This window comes from Periplaneta americana, chromosome 12, assembly GCF_040183065.1.
Source record: "Periplaneta americana isolate PAMFEO1 chromosome 12, P.americana_PAMFEO1_priV1, whole genome shotgun sequence".
Taxonomy (NCBI): domain Eukaryota; kingdom Metazoa; phylum Arthropoda; class Insecta; order Blattodea; family Blattidae; genus Periplaneta; species Periplaneta americana.
In genome coordinates, this window is record NC_091128.1 from 160,876,005 (window position 1) to 160,893,600 (window position 17,596).

The 17,596-nt window shown below is 43.6% G+C and overlaps 1 protein-coding gene across 2 annotated transcripts in view; it reads right to left on the minus strand.

The window, feature by feature from the left end:
* Positions 1-17,596, minus strand: part of fbl (pantothenate kinase 3 fbl) — a 79,685-nt gene that overhangs the window by 58,848 nt on the left and 3,241 nt on the right. The window contains exon 1 of one of the 2 annotated variants that reach the window (XM_069842386.1): positions 432-577. The exons of the other annotated variant lie outside the window; for it this stretch is intronic. Coding sequence (XP_069698487.1) covers positions 432-467 — 36 coding nt within the window. The 5' untranslated portion in view covers positions 468-577. Of the gene's footprint in view, positions 1-431; positions 578-17,596 lie in introns of those variants that run through there. 2 annotated transcript variants of the gene reach the window in all.

Consider the following 17,596-nt stretch of genomic DNA (forward strand, 5'->3'; position numbering starts at 1 on the left):
AAAGGAAATGTAAAAACGTTAAGCAGAGTTCAATTTATGATTTTGTGAAGGGGAATTGAAGAAGGAAATTGAAAAAATAACGTAAAATAAGAAATAAAGTTCTAATTGCAAGCTTTTATTGTTAGCAAAATTTTCCACGTTTTTATTTGATTAACACAGAAACGTTTTAATCCATTCATGTGTAAAATAACTCTCCCTATTGACAGACCATCCCTCTGAAAGACCAATTTTTCATGGTACCAGCATTGGTCGTTTAACACAGGTTTTACTGTATGTCACTTCCGTCTTGAACAGGTTTTACTGTATATACAAGTTAGGATGTGCCTTTAGATTTCACACCAACGTTTAAACTCTTCTTTCTTTTATCATATCAACGAAATAGAAATTGTTTTAAATATATTAGCTAGCACAATGTATGTAGATTGACTAACCTTAACAGACGACGTTCCTTGAAGAATGTCGCACATTCAAATGATTGAATGCAAAAGGGGGGAGCCAATTTATACACACGCAAGGGTTACGTAACTACACGTGGTGGAAATTGAATCGTGGTGCATTGTCTGCATTGTCTGGACAATGGGGAGGGTCAGCTACGGTCCGCATGGCTTATCTGCCGACCTCCCCGTCTGACCCGAGAGACAAGATAAGAGGCGGAATCACGTGAAGTGGTCGGAACATCAGCACATCACCGACTGCAGAGTTACGGCATCTGTTAGCACCTCAGAACTACGTCAGGTTGAGTGAACTACTCTCATTACAATACAATAGCCGGGTGAAAGCCCCGACCTGGACAGGAAGTGGCGACCCACTAAAGGCAGAACTACAGAAGTGACATGGTATCCACCTTGGTACTATTGTCATTTTCACAATCTGACCACTACATACTTTCTGGATAGGAGGCTGTGTGAATCTTACAATCAGGAAACGGAATTTTAGGTCCAATAAGCCTTCGTTTTTAATATTCAGGGCCAGGTATTTATGGAGATTAATTTTATCATTTATGTTTTTAATAATAGCAACAGTAACAAATATAAATGACACTCGGGAGCAAATTATGGGAAATGCCTGTTATTACTCGGTTCAGAAGCTTTTGTCATCCAGTCTGTTCTCAAAAAAGCTGAAAGTTAGAATTATAAAACAATTGAAGAGTCCACTGCAAGAATGATGGATGTCATTTGGAATACATTTTGCAGGAGAAGCAATTGAAAGTTTGAAATGCTTAGCGCTCAAAGCTTAACTGTGATTTTCCTATCATTACTGGACAATTACTATCAGTGTTAATGCCATATAACTCTGTATGTACATTCTATATGTCTTAACCTATGCATTGACAGAAAGTGACATCCATCATTCTTGCAGTGGACTCTTCAATTATATTACCAGTTGTTCTGTATGGTTGTGAAACTTGGATTCTCACTTTAAGAAAGGAACAAAGGCTAAGGGTGTTTGAGAATAAGGTGTTTACGAAAATAATAGAGGCTAAGAAGGATGAAGTTACAGGAGAATGGAGAAACACAACTTAGAACTGCATGCATTGTATTCTTCACTGATATCATTCATTCATTTACTGTTCTGCTCAAGGGCAGGTCTTTCACTGCAAACCCAGCTTTCTCCAATCTTTCCTATTTTCTGCCTTCCTCTTTGTCTCCTCATACGATCCATATATATCTTAATGTTGTCTATCATCTGATATCTTCTTCTGCCCTGAACTCTTCTCCCGTTCACCATTCCTTCCAGTGCATCCTTCAGTAGCCAGTTTCTTCTCAGCCAGTAACCCAACCAATTTCTTTTCCTCTTTCTGATCAGTTTCAGCATCATTCTTTCTTCACCCACTCTTTCTAGCACAGCTTCATTTCTTATTCTATCTGTCCACTTCACACATTCAATTCTTCTCCGAATCTACATTTCAAATGCTTCCATTCGCTTCTCTTCACTTCGTCCTAATGTCCACGTTTCTGCCCCCATACAATGCCACACTCCATATAAAGTACTTCACTAGTCTCTTCCTTAGTTGTTTTTCCAGAGGTCCTGCAGAGGTTCGTATAAGCAAGGCATAATAAAAGCCTAAACTAACCTAACCTGTCACAGGTTCGTATATGCAAGGCGTAGCCTGAAAGTACACTAGCGTGGAACTTTCGTAATGTCACCGAAGTTATGTTGGTATTACTGAGGAGAAAACTATAGCTGTGGAACCGAAATGGGAAGGGAACTATCTCAGCCATGGATGAATATATATTTATCCATGCCTCAGCGTTCATTTAACCGTTGAGGGAATAGTTAAGTGACATGAAGCGAGGTATGTGACAAGGTTAGTGGGTTAGTTGAGGAGATAGTTAAGTGACATGAGACAAGGTATATGACAAGGTTAGTAGGCTAGTTACTTATATATCCCCTCAACTAACCCATTAACTTTGTCACATACCTCGGTCACTTGGTCATTCCTATTTACATAATTACCAAAAAAAAAAATAGATGGTGGAGTGAACCACCACAATTACCAAAAAGAGTTTTAATTTCAAGCAACTTGTTACCTGCAGCAGTTAGCACTTTTACAATGACATATTTCTTAAAGCAGGCTTCGGCGGACATGCCTTCATTTCCTACCTCAAATGACTCAAAATGCCCTCCTCTACAAATTCAGGAATGTTTTACAGTTATTTTGAAATATCTTATATTGCTTGGACAATCTATTACAACAGAAAAAAAAAAAAAGATACCAAACTTTAAACTTTATCGTGCACAAAAATTAGGTGACAGAGATCATAATTTTTTATTGTCATTAGTAACGCCCGCAGCTCTTGAGTAGATAGTGCTCACCCAGATAGCGAAGAGTGGCGATTGCATTAAAATCATCTTGCATGTGGCATGACATCATCTTTGGCATTCACGGAGGATGGCAACACAACTAGGCTTTCCAAATATCCCCCATTGTTTGTTAATGCAATATTTCAAGCAAGTTTTGACATCTTTTGCAGTTAGTATAGACAATAGGATTTTTATATTGATCTAGACCTATATGCTATGAAGATATAGGCCTATATGAGCAGTTTCAGGGGATATTTCGACATGAGCTCATTAACAGCTCCGATGTCAGAAACACCTTCCTGGTAACATGCTCTTAAGACAACTACAATTCATGAGAGATGGTAACAACACACCACTACCACTAGTGCCACAAGATCTGAGGGGAGCGACAATCAGAAAAGTCTATATGGATATAACATGGTGTCAATAAATTAGGTGCAGGGCGAGAGTGAAGAAAGACAGTCAAATGACACATACTAAATAACTGTACTGGTATTTAGATTCTTGCATCGTCATTCAGGTCTTGAAGTATTTCTAATGAACAACTAATAGTCAATAGTCAGCTAATATAGATTTCCAACCCACCAAATGGGATGATCAATTTTTTGTAGGAGGTGGAGTTATGTTAATTAGGCTAAATGTCAATTCGACATGCACTAACTTAGATTATCTATACGCTATTGGCACCGCGACTACAATAACAAAACACTGTCACACATTTGATACATTAAGCTTAATTTCCGTTTGAGAGAGAATGGAACTGAAAACCGCTTTATTAGGAAAGATTACATTCTGATTGACAAATATGTCACAATCTTAAAGTTCCATAAAAGGTATAATTATCTTAATGCCCTTGACCAACATACTTGATTAGTTACCATACACTTACTTGTGGCTTTTAAGGAACCCGAAGATTCATTGTCGTCCTCACTTAAGCTCGCCATTGGTCCCTATCCCGTGCAAGATTAATCCAGTCTCTAACATCAGTTATAAAGCATATTATATGGGTTTATTTAAGACTGGTTTTGAAACAGAAACTGAAATATCCCATCTCCCTCAAATCCATATATTAAAAAAATATATCGGAAAACCAATTAGTAAAATGTTAGTCTCGTCCACTAGCACCAGGAGAGGTGGACGATTTTGCTCTTAAGTAAATCAGGATAAACTTCAGAACACTTTTACATTAAATGAAACTAATGTCACCCTCTTTCCTACAGACTATACGTACCTGAAATAGTCATACAGAGCATTTCACTCAGCTTGGAATATCATACATTCTTCTTGAGTTTACTCGATTTACTCAATCATCATGACAAATATGCTTTCGGCTAAACTCGCTTAGTAGGCCTCTCACATAAATAATCAACCTGGACATTAAGGCGACTTGACTTGAAGCAAGACAAACTTTTCTGCACGAATGTGCGCATTTCTCTCTTTATTATTAAGGCGAATATATTATGTAATACAAAATATGCAAAAGTTTGTTATGGTTGAAGAGATTGTTGATGTTCAACAGGTAGGATGTTTTCATCATTAGGTATAATACAATAAACTGTTGCCAAGGCGAACTGTCATGGCGGACGCGCGCAAGGCTACTACGTAAATCAAATTAAGCATGTATGCATGGGAGCCAACACTACACTCCTTAGCGATAGCGATGAGAGAAAAGCTGCCATCATGTATTTGAAAAGGTAATAAGTTGTAACTGTATTAAATCGTGGACGTAGTTTACAGACAGAACACCAGAGTCGCAATGACACTATGCTTACAGCTCAAGATACCCGTACGGCAAAGAACTGTACAACAAACAAATTATTACCCGGGTTCGAACCCCCGAATAAATGCAATCCCAAAAAATATGTATGAGTATGACAGATATGCAAATTGTTGCAAAACCAGATCATATAATCCCCAATGACAGGAAAGGAAATACACTGAGAGCACATACAGTGGACTGAGAGGACAGAGAATGGACTGAAAGAACACTGCGTGGACTGAGAGGACATAAAGTGGACTAAGAATTCAGACAGGGGAATATGAGTACAGAGAGAGTACTGGTTTGACTGTGAGTGAACTGAGAGGAAGCAGAGAGGACAGAGAGTGGATTGAGTGCACATAGAGTGGACTGAGAGGACAGAGAGAGGAGTCCAAGCTCAGAGAGGGGACTCAGTGGGCAGAAAATGGACTCAGAGGACAGAGAGTGGACTGAGAGGAACCACATTGGACTAAGATGAGAGAGAGAGAGTGGACGGAGAAGAAAGAGTGGCCTGACAGGACATTGAGTGGACTGAGAGGACATAGAGTAGAGTGACAATTCAGAGAGTGAACTGGTGGGACTGTGAGCGGACAGAGAAGAACCAGATATGACTGAGAGGAGAGAGAGAGTGGGCCCAGAGCACATAGAGTGGACTAAGAGCACATAGAGTGGACTGAGAGGACATAGAGTGGACTGAGACCATACAGAGTGGATTTAGAGCACATTGAGTGGACTCAGAGGACATAGAGTGGACTAAGAGGACATAGAGAGGACTGAGAGGACATAGAGTGGACTGAGAGGACAGGGAGTAAACTAAGAGGACATTGAGTGGACTGAGAAGACAGGGGGTGGACTGAGAAGACAGGGAGTGGACTGTGAAGACAGGGAGTGGACTGGGAGGACATAGAGTGGACTGAAGGGACATAGAGTGGACTGAGAAGACAGGGAGTGGACTAAGAGGACATAGAGTGGACTGAGAAGTCAGGGAGTGGACTGAGAGAACATAGATTGGACTGAGAAAGCAAGGAGTGGACTGAGAGGACATAGAGGGAACTAAGAGGACATAGAGTGGACTGAGAACACAGGGAGAGGACTGAGAGGACATAGAGTGGACTGAGAGGACATAGAGTGGACTGAGAGGACATAGAGTGGACTGAGAACACAGGGAGTGTGTTCTGAGAGGACATACTGTGGACTGAGAAGACGGAGTGGACTCAGACGACATAGAGTGGACTGAGAAGACTGGGAGTGGACTGAGAGGACATAGAGTGGACTAAAAGGACATAGAGTGGATTGAGAAGACAGGGAGTGGACTGAGAGTACATAGAGTGGAATGAGAAGACATGGAGTGGACTGAGAGGACATAGAGTGGACTGAGAAGACATAGAGTGGACTGAGAACACAGGGAGAGGACTGAGAGGACATAGAGTGGACTGAGAGGACATAGAGTGGACTGAGAACACAGGGAGTGTGTTCTGAGAGGACATACTGTGGACTGAGAAGACGGAGTGGACTCAGACGACATAGAGTGGACTGAGAAGACTGGGAGTGGACTGAGAGGACATAGAGTGGACTAAAAGGACATAGAGTGGATTGAGAAGACAGGGAGTGGACTGAGAGTACATAGAGTGGAATGAGAAGACATGGAGTGGACTGAGAGGACATAGAGTGGACTGAGAAGACATAGAGTGGACTGAGAACACAGGGAGAGGACTAAGAGGGCATAGACTGGACTGCGAAGACAGCGAGTGGACTGAGAGGACATAGAGTGGACTGAGGGTGAATGGAGAAGACATAGAGTGGACTGAGAAGACTGGGAGTGGACTCAGAGGACATAGAGTGTAGTGAGAAGACATGGAGTGGACTGAGAGGACATAGAGTGGACTGAGAAGACATAGAGTGGACTGAGAACACAGGGAGTGGACTAAGAGGGCATAGACTGGACTGCGAAGACAGCGAGTGGACTGAGAGGACATAGAGTGGACTGAGAGTGAGCAGAGAAGACATAGAGTGGACTGAGAAGACTGGGAGTGGACTCAGAGTACATAGAGTGGACTGAGAAGTCCGGGCGTGGACTGAGAGGACACAGAGTGGACTGAGAGGACATAGAGTGGACTGAGAGATCAGGGAGTAGACTGAGAGGACATTGAGTGGACTGAGAAGTCATGGAGGGGACTGAGAGGACTTAGAGTGGACTGAGAAGACGGGGAGTGGACTGAGAGGACATGGAGGGGACTGAGAGGACATAGAGTGGAAGGAGAAGACATGGAGTGGACTGAGAGGACATAGAGCGGACTGAGAAGACATGGAGTGGACTGAGAACACAGGGAGTGGACTAAGAGGGCATAGACTGGACTGCGAAGACAGCGAGTGGACTGAGGACATAGAGTGGACTGAGAGTGAACAGAGAAGACATAGAGTGGACTGAGAGTGAACATAGAAGACATAGAGTGGACTGAGAAGACTGGGAGTGGACTCAGAGGACATAGAGTGGACTGAGAAGACTTGGAGTAGACTGAGAGGACATAGAGTGGACTAAAAGGACATAGAGTGGGTTGAGAAGACAGGGAGTGGACTGAGAGTACATAGAGTGGAATGAGAAGACATGGAGTGGACTGAGAGGACATAGAGTGGACTGAGAAGACATAGAGTGGACTGAGAACACAGGGAGTGGACTAAGAGGGCATAGACTGGACTGCGAAGAAAGCGAGTGGACCGAGAGGACATAGAGTGGACTGAGAGTGAACAGAGAAGACATATAGTGGACTGAGAAGACTGGGAGTGGACTCAGAGGACACAGAGTGGACTGAGAAGTCAGGGCGTGGACTGAGAGGACACAGAGTGGACTGAGAGGACATAGAGTGGACTGAGAGGTCAGGGAGTAGACTGAGAGGACATTGAGTGGACTGAGAAGACAGGGAGTGGACTGAGATGACTTAGAGTGGACTGAGAAGACGGGGAGTGGACTGAGAGGACATGGCGTGGACTGAGAGGACATAGAGTGGAATGAGAAGACATGGAGTAGACTGAGAGGACATAGAGTGGACTGAGAAGACATAGAGTGGACTGAGAACACAGGGAGTGGACTAAGAGGGCATAGACTGGACTGCGAAGACAGCGAGTGGACTGAGAGGACATTGAGTGGACTGAGAGTGAACAGAGAAGAGATAGAGTTGACTGAGAAGACTGGGAGTGGACTGAGAGGACATAGAGTGAATAGAGAAGACAGGGAGTGGACTGAGAGTACATAGAGTGGACTGAGAAGACGGGGAGTGGACTGAGAGGACATGGAGTGTACTGAGAGGACATAGAGTGGACTGAGAAGACAGGGAGTGGACTCAGACGACATAGAGTGGACTGAGAAGACTTGGAGTTTACTGAGAGGACGTAGAGTGGACTAAAAGAACATAGAGTGGATTGAGAAGACAGGGAGTGGACTGAGAGTACATAGAGTGGAATGAGAATACATGGAGTGGACAGAGAGGACATAGAGTGGACAGAGAAAACATAGAGGGGACTGAGAACACAGGGAGTGGACTAAGATGGCATAGACTGGATTGCGAAGACAGCGAGTGGACTGAGAGGACATAGAGTGGACTGAGAGTGAACAGAGAAGACATAGAGTGGACTGAGAAGACTGGGAGTGGACTCAGAGAACATAGAGTGGACTAAAAGGACATAGAGTGGATTGAGAAGACAGGGAGTGGACTGATAGTACATAGAGTGGAATGAGAAGACATGGAGTGGACTGAGAGGACATAGAGTGGACTGAGAAGACATAGAGTGGACTGAGAACACAGGGAGTGGACTAAGAGGGCATAGACTGGACTGCGAAGACAGCGAGTGGACTGAGAGTACATAGAGTGGACTGAGAGTGAACAGAGAAGACATAGAGTGGACTGAGAGTGAACATAGAAGACATAGAGTGGACTGAGAAGACTGGGAGTGGACTCAGAGGACATAGAGTGGACTGAGAAGTCAGGGCGTGGACTGAGATGACACAGAGTGGACTGAGAGGTCATAGAGTGGACTGAGAGGTCAGGGAGTAGACTGAGAGGACATTGAGTGGACTGAGAAGACAGGGAGTGGACTGAGAGGACTTAGAGTGGACTGAGAAGACGGGGAGTGGACTGAGAGGACATGGAGTGGACTGAGAGGACATAGAGTGGAATGAGAAGACATGGAGTAGACTGAGAGGACATAGAGTGGACTGAGAAGACATGGAGTGGACTGAGAACACAGGGAGTGGACTAAGAGGGCATAGACTGGACTGCGAAGACAGCGAGTGGACTGAGAGGACATAGAGTGGACTGAGAGTGAACAGAGAGGACATATAGTGGACTGAGAAGACTGGGAGTGGACTCAGAGGACATAGAGTGGACTGAGAAGTCAGGGCATGGACTGAGAGGACATAGAGTGGACTGAGAGGTCAGGGAGTAGTCTGAGAGGACATTGAGATGACAGAGAAGTGAGGGAGTGGACTGAGAGGACTTAGAGTGGACTGAGAAGACGGGGAGTGGACTGAGAGGACATGGAGTGGACTGAGAGGACATAGAGTGGAATGAGAAGACATGGAGTGGACTGAGAGGACATAGAGTGGACTTAGAGGTCAGAGAGTTGACTGAGTGTGGACTGACAGGACAGAGAGTAGACTGAGAGGACATAGAGTGGACTTAGAGCACACAGAGTGGACAGAGTGTAGACTGAGAGGACATAGAGTGGACTGAGAGCACATAGAGTGGGCTGAGAGCGCATAGATTGGACTGAGAGTGGTATATGAGTACATACGGTGTCCCAACATTTTTACGGCAAACTGCTTTTGAAATATATCACTAATCAGTCTAATAGTTCTGTATGTAGCTCATTTGGTAGAGCAGGTGACAACGGACTGGAAAGTCCGGGTTTCGATCCTAGCTGGTGACAGATATATTTCCCTCAGCCTCCCAAAAAATTGAGGACCGTGTTTTTCCCGTGGGTAAAAGGCGGTCAGAGCGTGGTGCCGACCTCACCACCTCATTCTATTGCCGAGGTCATGGAAAGCATGTGGCTCTACCTCCATGCCCCCCGCCCAAGTGCCTTCATGGCATGTTACGGGGATACCTAGGATACCTTTGCCTTTTTACTGTACATAACTCTCCCCTCGCTTAGAAAGGAATAGATTTGTATTGTGGCCTGCGGTACTGAAACTGCAAAATATTAGTGTGCCCTTGTAAAGTACCTCGTGTATGGCCACGTTTGGTAGCGAGCTGGTCTCCGTATTCCTGATGACGTAAGCGAGTTATATTAACATGTACAAAAGCTGCTACTAGCGTACGAAAAACATTTGCTCTATATACATAAGCAGCACAAGTAATTTATAATCCCGATAAGGAGAACAAGATTCCACTGTATGGATGTAGTAGCAAGTCTTTATTTATGATAATAAGCTCATTCCCTAGTGTTGTGTACTGCACACATTCCTTACGACGTTCTTGAATGTTGAGCATATGTAAATTACGAATATAGACATAGACTATCGAAGTTGAGTATTGTGTGGATTAGTAGTTAAATGCCAATTATTACATTCTTGAAAGTTATATATTATATGGATCATAAGAGGAGACAAAGAGGAAAGCAGAAAACAGGAAAGACTGTAAAATGCTGGGTGTGCATTGAAACACCTACCCTTGGACAGAACGCTATGAATGTGTATATATATATATATATATATATATATATATATATATATATATATATATATATATATATATATATATTCATAGTGCTTCTGCCAAGAAGTGCAAAGGAGAATAGCAATGGTAAAGGAAGCTTTTAATAGGAAGAGTTGCATCTTCTGTGGACCTCTGGAGAGAGAACTAAGGAAGGGACTAGTGAAGTGCTTTGTGTGGAGTGTCGCTATTCGTTCCAGTGCATTCTTTAGTAGATAGTTTCTTCTCAGGCAGAGACCCAGCCAATTTTTTTTTCTCTTCTTGATCAGTTTCACCATTATTCTTTCACCCACTCTTTCCAACACAGCTTCATTTATTATTCTGTCTGTCCATTTCACACGCTCCATTGTTCTCCATATCCGTATTTTAAATGGTTCTGGTCTCTTCAATTCACTTCGTCGTAATGTCCATGTTTAAGCCTCACAGAATGCCACACTCCACACAAAGCACATTACTAGTCTCTTCCTCTTCGTTTTTCATAGGTCGGCAGAAGTTGCTCATTAATGTATTAAATCTTCTTTTGCCATTGCTAATCTCCTCCTGACTTCCTGGCAACAGCACATATTACTGCTTATACTACACCCAGTTTATATAATTATATACATAGTCTAACTTGTATATGTTATTATTGTCACATAAAACCATGTGTTTTTCACTCCAAAGGCATAGCTAAGACAGAGTTATCACTAGCACTAGGACTTTCATTCCACTACCACCACCGCCATCATCACTATCACTAGCACTTACTCGAATTATTTCGTCCATAGATGACTAGCAACTGTTACAGAGGCAGGTGGCAAGTTTGGAGTTACTTGCTCTCTCAACCATTTCTCTAAGCTGGAGGAATTCATTTCTTGGTGGTAGTCACCAGTAGTTGAGCCACCTTTATAATTGAGGAGACCACCATCAAGAAATCAGTTTCGAAACCTATATCTACTATTATTAGCCTTTTTGACTTGTATCCTTCTAACATCTTATCTTTTCTGCCACCAATTTTTGGAAATTCCAATCGGTGTCTATCGAAGACTCATAGAGACAATTTGTCTTTGCTCTGCTCTAAAGCGTTTAACTTTTGTCATATTCTTGCAACGCAAATCAATAATGTTCGGTCGTCCTCGAATGAGTCTTCGATCCTGTAATAGCTTCCACAGATATCTCATGCTTTTAGTATAGTGTAAAAACATAACATTTTGCTATCTCTCTTCCTTCTAAACGCAAACTGTGACCTTGCATAGGGGCAGAGATTTAAAAAGATTCTTTACAGACTATGGAGCGGCAATGTTTTTCAACGGATGATATACCCTACTGAATGTTATCTGTTAACTCAGCTCGGCATATCGCACTCATAGGTCGAGAGTTCGGTCTCCCAGTCCCTCAACATCTCTCTCAGAAGCATCTACTAAACCCTGCCCTACAATACTAAGCGCTTTTGCTAGATGTGACTAGTGGTATAGACCGTTGTTCCTAGCAAGAAATTCATGGTTGTGACTTGTGTAGAAGCGCCTCTGATACTGAAATTGAAAAATAATTTCTGTTATAGCTGTGTAAGACTATACAGAGCATTATTCCATTAATACTCGATTTTGAAAAATTGTAACATACCCAGCATCTGCTCTAAAAGGGTGAGGGAAAACCCTGGAAAAATCGTCAACCAGTCAATTTGTCCCACACACGATTTGAACTCTATAGGGAATAATACAGTTAAGAATCTGTTCAACTACAAGTTTTCCTTGCCAAAACTCACGAACTAATTATTTCCTATATACGGAATTTACTACTTGCACTGCATCTAAGTATTAGGGTGGTATTAATTTAATTTAAGACCTTACTTTGCTAATCGTCCTCATGAGCAAAACGAGCTTGTTCTTTTAGCGACGAAGCTCTGAAATGTATTAATAAAAACTATCTGCGGGATTTCAATGCTTAAGTAGGACGGGAGGATATTTTTAAACCAACAATTGGAAAAGAGAGCCTGCACGTAAGTAGTAATGACAATGGAGTTAGGTTAGTCAACTTTGCCACATCAAAAAATATAATAGTCAAGAGTACAACATTTCCCCATAAGGCTATACATAAATATATGTGGACTTCTCCAGGCGGAATGACACATAACCAGATAGATCACATCTTGGTAGATAAAAGAAGGCACATAGTATAGTAGACATTCGAACTTTCAGGAGAGCAGACTGTAATTGTGACCATTATTTGGTAATTGGAGAATTAAGAGAAAGCCAAGCGAGTAGAGCAACAAGCTAATATTAGTAGATTCAAATTTTTCAAATTAAAGGACGAGGAAACTAAGCAACGTTATCAGGTTGAAATTTCAAATAGGTTTGATGCTTTAGCAACTGCTGACGAAGCTGAGGAAGAGTGAGATGATAATAGCGAGTGGGACAATATCCGGGATGTATAATTTGAGGCTTTCTCGGCGTTGGTTCGCTAATATGTTTTCGCGGGATATCAGCCGAGTTAAGATTTTGGAATGCTCCAAGATTTCGACTGCTATCTCTGCAGCCATCTTCAGGGAAGAAGCTTGGAGCATTCCAAAATCATAACTCGGCTGATATCCCGCGAAAACATATTAGCGAATATCCGAGATAATATCAAAATTGCAGCTGAGCAGAGCATAGGTTATCATGAAACTAAGAAAAAGAAACCATGGTTAGATGAAGATTGGTGCATTGTAGTAGATAGTAGGAAACAGGCAAAATTGAAATTCTTACAGGATCCAATTGTGGAGAATAGAGATAATTATTTCAATGAAAGACGGGAAGCTAGTCGTACACTTAGGAATAAAAAGAGAGATTACTTGAAGGAAAAACTGAATGAGGTAGAAACAAATAGTAAGAATAAAAACATTCGAAATTTATATAAGGGTATAAAGGAATTTAAATGGATATCAGGCAAGGGTAAACGTGATCAAGGATGAGAAAGGTGACTTACTTGCAGACTCTCATTCAATCCTGAACAGATGGAAAAACTATTTTGCGCAACTACTAAATACACATAGGCCAAACAGAAATGATCAGGACGAAATTCAAATACAAACTGCTCAGCTCAAATACAAACTACCGTAATTGCATTCATCATTACCTAAACATTGTCTTGCAATAAGGTATCGGTACTGGTATAACATTATTTATTAGTTTCTTCGTATATTGTGTACTCAAATCTGTTGTTTATTATTGATTATACAAGTATTGGTTAGGATTGTTCAATGTGTGTACAATAAATATTGGTATTGGTACTAGTTTCATGATTAATGTCTCCCTTTCCCTGTGGATCACTTTCCCTCATACTAGGCCTATCCTTACCATCTCTGCCAACTGTTGTTATTAGATCACATTATTCCACTCAAGAAAATAATGCCCTTCCAGGTGCGATACTAAGGATATTTTAGTATATGGGCAGATATCATGTATAAGCCTAATAAACTTCCAATTTTTTTGGCTCTCCATACATACACTTATATCTTATAAGTTCACTATTCTCGAACTTAGGGATTAATGCCCTCTCAGCCTTAAATCAACTGCCTATTACCATTTCGCACCGGGACTTCTTTACAATTTCTGCATTTTTTAGAATACTAACTCCTTAATAGCCATACTAATGTCACATGATTACACTAGACATGAATTAGGAAAGTTATTCTTTACTTCAAAGTACGGCCTGTTACCATTCCAGTAACGGCATTTATATTTACAAATTCTACAATTTTTTTTTTTGCATTTTCTTCATACCTGTACCGGCTCAACCTGTCATTCATAAGTTTACATGGATCGAATTATGGAAATAATGTCTTGAGAGTATTCTAACTAAGGCCTGCTAATACGTGGTCATGGGACATTATGTTTAGAAACATTGCCCTCAATGAGTCAGTCCACTTTCTGTCCTCTCAGTCCACTCTATGTCCTCTCAGTCCACTCTATGTGCTCTCAGTCCATTCTCTGTCATCTCAGTCCACTCTATGTGCTCTCAGTCCATTCTCTGTCATCTCAGTCCATTCTATGTGCTCTCTGTCCATTCTCTGTCATCTCAGTCCACTCTATGTCCTCTCAGTCCATTCTCTGTCATCTCAGTCCACTCTATGTGCTCTCAGTCCATTCTCTGTCATCTCAGACCACTCAATGTCCTCTCAGTCTACTCCCTGACCTCTCTGTCCACTCTATGTCCTCTCAGTCCACTCTGTGTCCTCTCAGTCCACGCCCTGACTTCTCAGTCCACTCTATGTCCTCTGAGTTCACTCCCAGTCTTCTCAGTCCACTCTATGTCTTCTATGTTCACTCTCAGTCCACTCAATGTCTTCTCTGTTCACTCTCAGTCCACTCTATGTCCTCTCAGTCCACTCGCTGTCTTCGCAGTCCAGTCTATGCCCTCTTAGTCCACTCCCTGTGTTCTCAGTCCACTCCATGTCTTCTCAGTCCACTCTATGTCCTCTCAGTCCAATCCATGTCTTCTCATTCCACTCTATGTCCTCTCTGTCCACTCCATGTCCTCTCAGTCCACTCCATGTCCTCTCAGTCCACTCCCCGTCTTCTCAGTCCAGTCTATGCCCTCTTAGTCCACTCCCTGTGTTCTCAGTCCACTCAATGTCCTCTCAGTCTACTCCCTGACCTCTCAGTCCACTCTATGTCCTCTCAGTCCACTCTGTGTCCTCTCAGTCCACGCCCGGACTTCTCAGTCCACTCTATGTCCTCTGAGTCCACTCCCAGTCTTCTCAGTCCACTCTGTGTCTTCTCTGTTCACTCTCTTTCCACTCTATGTCCTCTCAGCCCACTCGCTGTCTTCTCAGTCCAGACTATGCCCTCTTAGTCAACTCCCTGTGTTCTCAGTCCACTCTATGTCCTCTCAGTCCACTCCATGTCTTCTCATTCCACTCTATGAACTCTCAGTCCACTCCCTGTCTTCTCAATCCACTCTATGTCCTTTTAGTCCACTCTACGTCCTCTCAGTCCACTCCAAGTCTTCTAAGTCCACTCTATGTCGTCTGAGTCCACTCCCTGTCTTCTCAGTCCACTCTATGTCTTCTCAGTCCACTCTATGTCCTCTCAGTCTACTCCATGTCTTCTCATTCCACTCTATGTCCTCTCAGTCCACTCCATGTCCTCTCAGTCCACTCCACGTCTTCTCAGTCCACTCTAAGTCCTCTCAGTCCACTCCCTGTCTCCTCAGTCCACTCAATGTCCTCTGAGTCTGCTCCCTGACCTCTCAGTCCACTCTATGTCCTCTCAGTCCACTCTGTGTCCTCTCAGTCCACGCCCTGACTTCTCTGTCCACTCTATGTACTCTGAGTCCACTCCCAGTCTTCTCAGTCCACTATATGTCTTTTCTGTTCACTCTCAGTCCACTCTATGTCCTCTCGGTCCACTCGCTGTCTTCGCAGTCCAGTCTATGCCCTCTTAGTCCACTCCCTGTGTTCTCAGTCCACTCAATGTCCTCTCAGTCTGCTCCCTGACCTCTCAGTCCACTCTATGTACTCTCAGTCCACTCTGTGTCCTCTCAGTCCACGCCCTGACTTCTCAGTCCACTCTATGTCCTATGAGTCCACTCCCAGTCTTCTCAGTCCACTCTATTTCTTCTCTGTTCACTCTCAGTCCACTCTATGTCCTCTCAGTCCACTCGCTGTCTTCGCAGTCCAGTCTATGCCCTCTTAGTCCACTCCCTGTGTTCTCAGTCCACTCCATGTCTTCTCAGTCCACTCTATGTCCTCTCAGTCCAATCCATGTCTTCTCATTCCACTCCCTGTCTTCTCAGTCCACTCAATGTCCTCTCAGTCTACTCCCTGACCTCTCAGTCCACTCTATGTCCTCTCAGTCCACGCCCTGACTTTTCAGTCCACTCTATGTACTCTCAGTCCACTCCCTGTCTTCTCAATCCACTCTATGTCCTTTTAGTCCACTCTATGTACTCTCAGTCCACTCCCAGTCTTCTCAGTCCACTCTATGTCGTCTGAGTCCACTCCCTGTCTTCTCAGTACACTCCGTGTCCTCTCAGTCCACTCCCCGTCTTCTCAGTCCACTCTAAGTCCTCTCAGTCCACTCCCTGTCTTCTCAGTCCACTCAATGTACTCTCAGTCTACTCCCTGACCTCTCAGTCCACTCTATGTTCTCTCCGTCCACTCTGTGTCCTCTCAGTCCACGCCCTGACTTCTCAGTCCACTCTATGTCCTCTGAGTCCACTCCCAGTCTTCTCAGTCCACTCTATTTCTTCTCTGTTCACTCTCAGTCCACTCTATGTCCTCTCAGTCCACTCGCTGTCTTCGCAGTCCAGTCTATGCCCTCTTAGTCCACTCCCTGTGTTCTCAGTCCACTCCATGTCTTCTCAGTCCACTCTATGTCCTCTCAGTCCAATCCATGTCTTCTCATTCCACTCCATGTCCTCTCAGTCCACTCCATGTCCTCTCAGTCCACTCCCCGTCTTCTCAGTCCACTCTAAGTCCTCTCAGTCCACTCCCTGTCTTCTCAGTCCACTCAATGTCCTCTCAGTCTACTCCCTGACCTCTCAGTCCACTCTATGTCCTCTCAGTCCACGCCCGGACTTCTCAGTCCACTCTATGTCCTCTGAGTCCACTCCCAGTCTTCACAGTCCACTATATGTCTTCTCTGTTCACTCTCAGTCCACTCTATGTCCTCTCAGTCCACTCGCTGTCTTCTCAGTCCAGTCTATGCCCTCTTAGTCCACTCCCTGTGTTCTCAGTCCACTCTATGTCTTCTCAGTCCACTCTATGTCCTCTCAGTCCACTCCATGTCTTCTCATTCCACTCTATGTACTCTCAGTCCACTCCCTGTCTTCTCAATCCACTCTATCTCCTTTTAGTCCACTCTACGTCCTCTCAGTCCACTCCAAGTCTTCTCAGTCCACTCTATATCGTCTGAGTCCACTCCCTGTCTTCTCAGTCCACTCTATGTCCTCTCAGTACACTCCATGTCCTCTCAGTCCACTCCCCGTCTTCTCAGTCCACTCTATGTACTCTTAGTCCACTCCCTGTCTTCTCAATCCACTCTATGTCCTTTTAGTCCACTCTATGTACTCTCAGTCCACTCCCAGTCTTCTCAGTCCACTCTATGTCGTCTGAGTCCACTCCCTGTCTTCTCAGTACACTCCGTGTCCTCTCAGTCCACTCCCCGTCTTCTCAGTCCACTCTAAGTCCTCTCAGTCCACTCCCTGTCTTCTCAGTCCACTCAATATACTCTCAGTCTACTCCCTGACCTCTCAGTCCACTCTATGTCCTCTCCGTCCACTCTGTGTCCTCTCAGTCCACGCCCTGACTTCTCAGTCCACTCTATGTCCTCTGAGTCCACTCCCAGTCTTCTCAGTCCACTCT